The 8,959-nt window shown below is 34.6% G+C and overlaps 1 protein-coding gene across 1 annotated transcript; it reads left to right on the top strand.

Annotated features, from left to right (window-relative positions):
• The first annotated feature begins 4,264 nt into the window (after nt 1–4,264).
• LOC142543265 (phytosulfokine receptor 2) lies at nt 4,265–8,426 on the top strand. The gene has a single exon (XM_075650417.1). It carries the CDS (start codon nt 5,019–5,021, stop codon nt 8,136–8,138), a length of 3,120 nt encoding a protein of 1,039 aa, XP_075506532.1. The 5' UTR covers nt 4,265–5,018; the 3' UTR covers nt 8,139–8,426.
• Nucleotides 8,427–8,959: the final 533 nt, after the last annotated feature.

Raw genomic sequence — 8,959 nt, 5'->3', positions numbered from 1 at the left:
GCTTAGCCTTGTTCTTATACATCACTTTCTAGTCTGCTTGGATTTTGAGTTTGTCATGTTCATATATCATACTATACCGGAAAATTTTTATTATCTTAAGCTTTCCTTTGTCCACATACAATTGAGCACTAGTTTCAAAAGGACTGCAATCATAATTGCCAAAGCCTAGGCCGGTTTTATCACCAGCTTGATTTTGCTTTTCATGCATCTTATTTAGAGAAACTGAATATTGGTTCCAAGTGTTGATTACTTTAAGAGACTTTGATTTAAAAAATCAAAGCCGCTTTCAACATTCTTCTCATGTTATCATTCTCAGTGGCTAGCAGACTTAGTTTTACTTTAAGACCGCCAAGTGTCAAGTTTATTTCGCTGCAAGCAGCTAGATTCACTTGACTTATATTTCAGACTTAATTTCTCTATCTTCACTTTCTCAAATGATTCAGAAAGAATATTGTACTCTTTTGTCATATCATGAAGTACAGTGACAAGGTCTTCTGGTATAAATTCACTAGAACATAAATGAAATACCTCCTCATCATCTTCTTCTGGTTTTGATTTTTCCATCAAGCATTGACCGGCTCATCGTCACTGTCACTTGAGCTAACTTCTGATCCATAAGTCTCACTCTCCAATTCTACTAGCTTGCTATTGTTTTAATCAGGAAAAATAACCTTATGAACTTTCTTCTTCTTGAAAGATTTTTCTCATCATTCGACGGTCTTCTCTAAAACATTTCTTGTTATCATTCTAAGACTTGTTACAATCTGCAATAGAGTGGTATTTCTTACCACAGTTAAAACACGCTTGACCATCCTATGTCTGATCTTTTTATAATAGGGTTTGGTAAATTTAGATTGATTCTTGCCCGTAAATTTACCTATATTTTTATTGAACAGAATCATGTCTCAATTTCTTAGTTGCTCAGCTAACTTCTTGCTTGAAGTCTCTTTGACCAAAAAACAGCAATGGTCGCATTCAATGCCTTCGTCAGTTGGGATGTGGATGGCTCCTCCTGAATGAGAATCCCAAGTTCGAACTCGTAGGCTTTGAGGTCAACAAACAAGTCGTGTAACTCTAGTTTGCTTAGATCCATGGATTTTATCATGGCCATTGTCTTTACTACCCACTCTCTAGACCGAGCTTACATTACCTTCAAAGGAATTTCACTATTAGAATATTCCTTACTTGATTGTGAAAGTTCAATAATGATATTGTTAAATCGTTCATCAAACTCATTGAGATTTTCTTCAGCTTCGTCTTGGCACTATTGAACTTCTGAATGGCCACGGTTAGCTTGTTCTCCTATATTTGGTCATCGCCCTCACAAAGTTGAGTCAACTTCTTCCAGATTTCTTTAATTTTAGAAAAAGTTTTAATTTTACAAAACATATTTTTATCAAGAGTTTTATAAATGATATCTTTGGCCACATTATCAAGATTAACCTTCTTCTTATCATATATGGTCCACTCAAACCGGTGCTTCTCCACCATCTGTGGAGCACCCTCAGATACTTCAACTATTGTGTCTGTCTTTAGGATCTCTATGGTCCTTCAGTGATGCCATACGACACATCAACTTTCTTTGTAGATAAGTGTCACTAAACAAGAAATTTTCAATCGTCATAACATTTTTTAGAAAACATTGTAATCTTATTAAAAGAAGTCATTTGAGTATATGTATATAAGAGATCGAGAAAAATATGCTCTAATACCACTTGTTAGGATTGGTATAATGTGTTTAGAGAGGTGAATAAATAATTTTAAATTTTTCTCTAAAACACTGTCAAATAATGAGTTTGATGAACGATTAAGGTGATGAGTGCTCAAAAATTGTTTTGGAGAATTCAAGATTGAATGATTTTTTCTTCAAAAATGCATGTTAGCAGCGTATGTGTATATCCAATTAATCTCTTCTTGGCATTCTCTAATTATATACATTTTGTATTTACCCGTTCAACATTCTTCTTTAGCTCATTAAATGAGCATTAATGTCAAATCATTGATGTTGTTGTCCTTTCTTATTTTAATGTACCCATCAATTAATGAATAGTTTTGAATTTACCAAGTATGATTGGAAACTGCCACTTATAGTAAAAAGTAACTAGCTATTTGCGTAAACTTTTGTGGAAAACAATCGATCTTCTGATATCCTGTTGGTTGGGTATGATCAGTTTACCAACTTTTCTGATAAAGTAGGTGAGATCTTTGTAAGATGTGTGACTTGTATCTGAAGATAACTTTACTTGACTGTTTATTAATGTTTTTGGATAGAGTGGACTGTTGAGTAGTCAATGTGCCACAAACTGGTGCACAAGAACGGTCGAGTAGATCAAATATGCTGATGATGATAAAGCAGTTCAATAGCTTAGTATTACGAGACCAATTAAACGGATTCGTCTGAAGCGGTCGAGTACCTATAATACAAAGCAAACGATATTTTGATCTAATATAATAATTTATTGTTTTTTTTATAATTAAAACTAAGAAATCTAATAAGTTGGAAACGAAATTGGCCCAAGCTATAAGAAAAAAGTCTATTAATCTTGGGAAAATTGTGATTGGTCAAACATGAATTTAAGGAGGTGAGTTCCATTTGTTAAAGTGCATGGTCTTCCAGGGCATAGTCAGGAAATATTTATATGGTGGACCAAATTTCATTCGCATGGCATATATAAATATTACAGTACAGATATAAAAAAATAAAATAATTTTGAACTCCTATAAAGTATACCCAAATATTTTTATATCTTAATTAATTTATGAATAATAAATATGAAAAAATAATATATTAAAAGTAAATTTTGACCAATTTAGTAAGAAAAAGACATCTAAAATTTGAACTAACAAATATATTCGAAACAAATACCCCTCGAAACAAATATAGCATATACCTTAGTATTTTTACAATTTAATTTATCAATAATAAATGTGAGTAGATAATATCTTATATGTAAACTTTGACCCATTATCCGCTCCACCTCGGTTAAATATTCTTTGGACTCGTCCCACTTCGAATACAAAATGGGGCCAGTTAGACCCGTGAGACCCATGAGACCCAATTTTTTTAAAATGAAAACTGTAATTTTCTTCTCACATGACAGAATTATAAAATAAATAAGCCTTTAAATACAACACAATAGAAAATTATTTCATGTCTTTGACCACACTTAATAATGACAAACAAAACATTTTCACGACATAATTACATAAAAAAGAGTTACTAGTTCTCCAAAAAAAATATTCAGGTCCCTAAATGGACATTAATGAAACTACAACCCTAGTTTATTTATACACATATATATGAGCGGGGTATTATAAGACCCATGACCCGTCCCATATTGGACCAAGATCCGCCCCATGACCTATTTGGTATGTCCAAACCCACCCCTAGATGGAGCGGGTCTATTACGGATCTGGGTAAAACTCGGACCATTGACATTCCTACTACTCACTTTCCCGATCTCAAGTCGACATATGTTACTAATAATTATGCTTTTAAATCTTTTTTTTATTTAATTTAACACGCGATGAATTGAATCTTAAATTTGTGTATTATTTTATCTATTTATTGATTTGAGATAATTAAAAAATAAATTTTATTCGTATTTACGTGATGGAGTAGGCCTCCAACTGGGCCGTTATTTTTATTAGTATTATTATTTGTTTTTAAATATTATTTAAATAATAGCATAATATTATTTTTATAATTTTAAATATTAGATATATATAAACATAAAAATATAAAATATTTAATCAAATAAATTTATAAATAGAATTTTAAATATAAAATATTTAATCAAATAAATTTATAAATAGAATTTTAAATAAACAAGTATTTTAAATATTTATTGATAATATGGTAGCCTAATACAAATACTAATAATTAATGCAACAATATAATTTGTAAAAATACGAAAAAAATAACAATTAAAATGATCTTTCAAATACACTCAATCGCTAATAAAAACAAAGATAAAATTTGTGTGAGAAGGTCTCAAGGGTCGTATTTTGTGAGAAGGTCTCACGTGTCGTATTTTGTGAGACGGATATCTTATTTGGGTCATCCATAAAAAAATATTAGTTTTTATGCTAAGAGTATTATTTTTATTGTGAATATCGATAAGATTGACCGATCTCATAAATAAATATTCGTAAAATTATTTCATAATGGACCTACTTTAAAAACAAAATGTATGTTTGTAATAATGTTTGATTTCGATGCTCTGTATTTTCATAACCAAAAAACATATTAATGACAAAAGTCAAAGCCTTACGGCATCATTTTCAACGAGCAAACCGACTCTTCACGCACTGGCGAGCGTAATCAGTGTTCAAAGCTTGCCCTTTTCATCTCATGCTGATCCTTTTCTTTTTCTACAGTTTCTTTGGTTTCAAATTGCTCAGCAGGGCAGGGGTAAGAATATGAGCCAATTTTTCTGTCTGTTCTTTCCGTCCGCTTGGTGGACTCTAGCTCTAGGTGATGGATTGCTTCATTTGCAAGTGATACGGACATAAATATGTATTTAATTAGGGGATTTGGTTTGTGAGTTTTACAAAGAAAATCTATTTTTCCCATTTATGTCTGCAAATTGGGAACGTCGGGATTTTTGAATCAAAAGAACGAAAGGTTATGCTGCAAGTCGTTTGTTGTGCTTCTTTTTCCTCAGTTATTTTTTAGGTCTTTTGGGAAGTGGGTTTGTAGTTTCTGTGAAGAGATGGTTTTGATTCCTTTAGAGTTTTGAATCTGAAGATTTTTGGCTTGGAAAATGTGTTTCAGGGAGTGATTTAAGATTTTAGTTCATGTGGGAGACAGGGGATCTTAATTGTTGCTTCCCTTAGAAGTGTTATGATTTGACCCTTTGTTGTTTCTGAGGCTTATAGGTTGTGAGTTGGAAAATTTTCATAATTCGGATTTCTTCTTCATTCTGAAAAGTAGGGAGATCAATAATTTTTTTGAGTTCTTGGTTTTTGTTAGCCTTTACCTTAGCTGGTTCTCTGCTTGTCGGATAATTTTCTTGATGGGTTTTTTTACTTTGGTGTTCTTGGCTTTTTTTTCCTGCTCCTCGCCGAGTTTTGGATCGCCTAGCCAAAACTGTGATCCAAATGATTTGGCAGCATTAAAGGAATTTTCAGGCCATTTGATCAAGGGTTCTGTAAATTTTTCGCAGTCTAACGAATCAAGTTGTTGTGAATGGGAAGGTGTTGTCTGTAAGGATTTTGTTAATGGGTCTGGAGGAAGAAGAGTGATTGCTTTAAATTTGTCTGGAAAAGGCTTGAAGGGCGTAATTTCCGAGTCCTTGTGCAGATTGGATCTATTGGAAAGGCTTGATCTTTCGCTTAATTTTCTCGAAGGTGGCCTGCCATTGTGTATATCTAATTTGAAGCAGCTGGGAGTTCTTGATCTGAGTCACAATATGTTAAGTGGATCACCGTTCATGGCTATGTCTGGGTTAAAATTAGTTCGGTCCCTCAACCTTTCTAGCAATATGTTCACCAAAAACCTAGCTGATCTTGGGATATTTCCGAATCTTGTTGTATTCAATATAAGTAATAATCTTTGTACCGGTGAACTCAGCTCCAAATTATGTACTTTCTCATACCAAATTCAGGTTCTGGATTTGTCATCTAACAATTTCTCAGGGGGGCTTGAAGGCTTGAAAAATTGCAATGCAACGCTCCGTGAGCTGCATTTGGATTTCAATTCATTTTCTGGTGACCTTCCGAATTCCTTATACTTGTTATCATCGCTGCAGCACCTTTCAATCTCTTCAAATAATTTTTCAGGACACGTGAGCTATAAAATCAGTAAGCTTTTAAATCTTAGAACCTTGATTTTGACCGAGAATGGCTTCTCAGGTTCACTTCCTAATGTTTTTGGAAATTTAACTGAACTGGAGCAGTTTGTTGCACCTTCTAATCTGTTCTCTGGTTCATTACCCAACACTTTGGCACACTGCTCTAAGCTGCAGGTGCTTGATCTGCGGAACAACACTCTCCGGGGTCCCATTGGTCTTGATTTCTCAGGAATGTCTAAGCTCGATACTCTTGATCTTGCTAGTAATTATTTTTCTGGTTCCTTACCAGAATCACTATCTAGTTGCCAGGAACTAAGAATTTTGAGCTTTGCCAGGAATGATTTAACTGGACAAATCCCGGAAATGTACACAAATCTCTCCTCTCTTTCATTTGCTTCTTTGTCTAATAACAGCCTTGTGAATTTGACGGGCTCATTATCTGTCTTGAGGCATTGCAGAAATCTGACCACTCTTATACTCACTAAAAATTTTCATGGTGAGGAAATACCTGGAAACATGACTGGGTTTGAGGGCTTATTGCTTTTTGCACTGGGAAACTGTGGCCTGACTGGTAGAATCCCTGATTGGCTGTTGAATTGTCAGAAGTTGCAAGTTCTTGACTTGTCGTGGAACCATTTACAAGGCAGCATTCCTTCATGGATAGGTCATATGGAAGGCTTATTCTATTTGGACCTTTCAAATAATTCGCTAACTGGAGCAATTCCAAAAGGCATTACAGAGCTCAAGAGCCTTGTTTCTGTAACTCTTTATTTTCCGAGTCTTAATATGTCCTCTGGTATTCCACTTTTCGTCAAGAGAAACCAAAGTGCCAATGGCCTGCAGTATAATCAAGCTTCAAGTTTCCCTCCTTCCATATTGTTGAGCAATAATAGAATTAATGGATCAATTTGGCCTGAAATAGGATGCCTAAGACAGCTCCATGTGTTAGATTTGAGTAGGAATAATATAACTGGGACCATCCCGAGTTCCATTTCAAATATGGTAAACCTGGAGATGTTAGACTTGTCTTTTAACGACTTTCATGGATCTATTCCCTCATCTTTCAATCAGCTCACCTTCCTATCGAAGTTTAGTGTCGCTAATAATCATCTGGTAGGAGCAATTCCAACAGGGGGCCAGTTCCTTAGCTTTCCCAGCTCCAGCTTTGATGGTAATCCTGGACTTTGCGGAAAAATGATTTCTCCTTGTTCTGTCAATGACATGGAGCGCCAATCGCCGACTCAACCACCTAATGCACGTGGCAAGTTTGTCCGAGGCAGTATATTTGGAATAACAATCAGCATTGGCACTGGAATCGCTTTGATCTTGGCTTTTATTTTGATAAGGATATCAAGAAGAAATACTCGAGTTCCGGTCGAAGTTGTGGAGGAAACCTGCCAGGCTCCAAGATTTTCCTCTGCGTTTGGATCTCCAAAGCTGGTGCTTTTCAAGAACACAGATTGCAGAGATCTCACAGTTTCAGATTTGCTCAAGTTAACGAACAATTTTCACCAATCAAATATTATTGGCTGTGGAGGATTTGGTCTAGTTTACAAAGCTAATCTACCAAATGGCTCAAAAGTTGCTATCAAGCGACTTTCTGGAGATTGTGGGCAGATGGAACGTGAATTCCAAGCTGAAGTGGAAGCTCTGTCCAGAGCTCAGCACAAGAACCTTGTTTCTCTTCAAGGCTACTGTGTTTATGGGAACGACAGGTTGTTAGTTTATTCATATATGGAAAATGGAAGCTTGGATTATTGGTTGCACGAAAGGGTTGACGGGAGTTCGTTTCTTGCATGGGAGACAAGATTGAAAATAGCTCAAGGAGCGGCACACGGGCTGGCTTATTTGCATAATGAGCCGAATATAATCCATCGAGACATCAAAACTAGCAACATTTTGTTGGATGAGAAATTTGAGGCCCATTTGGCCGATTTTGGACTTTCAAGGCTGCTACATCCACATGATACACATGTAACAACGGATTTGGTTGGCACATTGGGATACATTCCACCCGAGTATAGTCAGACATTGACGGCAACATTCAAGGGTGACATTTACAGCTTTGGAATTGTTCTTCTTGAGCTTATCACAGGGAGACGACCTGTTGATGTTTGTAAGGGAAGGAATTGTAGAGTTTTAGTGCCGTGGATGTATCAGAAGAAGCTCGAGAAAAAAGAGAAGGAAATATTCGATTTGAGTATATGGCATAAAGATTGTGAAAAACAACTCATGGAGGTGCTGTTTGTTGCTTGTAAATGCATAGATGAAGATCCTAGAAGAAGACCGTCCATTGACGAAGTTGTTTCATTACTTGATGCAATAGAATCAGGAAAATCTTGAGAACGAGTTCCATCCGGCCTTTTTAATACATAACTGCTTGTAAATGCATGCTTGACTGTCAGAAAATGAACTTCAATTGTACCTCAAGGGTTGTAATAGGAATAGGACACTGATGATTTGAATTTTCTTTTGTACATTGCTTCAGTTTTGAGGAACTAGAAAGTTTCCATGCCGTGTAGCTCAGCATCCTATAGCAGTCTCTTTGCATGTAAGAATTCTGCAGTTGCTTAGAATACGATACACATCTTCGCTTTTACACATCCTCCTTTCATATTTTGCATCAACTCGTCAAGTTTCTGGTTGTCTTGAACTGGTACAATATGGTATCATATACATCTGTACAAGATATATTCTCCGTATATATATCTACTTATAACCCATGTACGTGTTGTATGTCTATATAGTCTTTTTTTTTTTTGTTAGTTTCAACGACTTTCAAAATGAGTTCGTGGAGTATGATGGATAATTATGTAATTCGTTGTGAAATAAGATAACTTAAGAATTTATATGTTATATAATTTGAGCAATATGATAGTTATAAAAAAATTGATATGGATGATATAATAATTTAACAATTGATCATGAAAATATGATAATAATCAAAACTTGATAGGGATCAAATGACAAATTAACAAATTAGTTATACTAGAAGACAACGAATATTATTTCTATATGACTAGTAAATTATGCGACTATAATCATAATTTATATAAGATTTTTTAAATTTTATTAAATGTTTAATTTAATAATAATTGATATAAATTAGTGAAGGGTCATACTGCAATTTTAGATGGGTAATATTAAAATTAAGTTGCAATGAT

This window comes from Primulina tabacum, chromosome 4 (assembly GCF_025594145.1).
Source record: "Primulina tabacum isolate GXHZ01 chromosome 4, ASM2559414v2, whole genome shotgun sequence".
NCBI classification, from domain to species: domain Eukaryota; kingdom Viridiplantae; phylum Streptophyta; class Magnoliopsida; order Lamiales; family Gesneriaceae; genus Primulina; species Primulina tabacum.
This window is presented reverse-complemented; position numbering and strand designations above follow the sequence as displayed.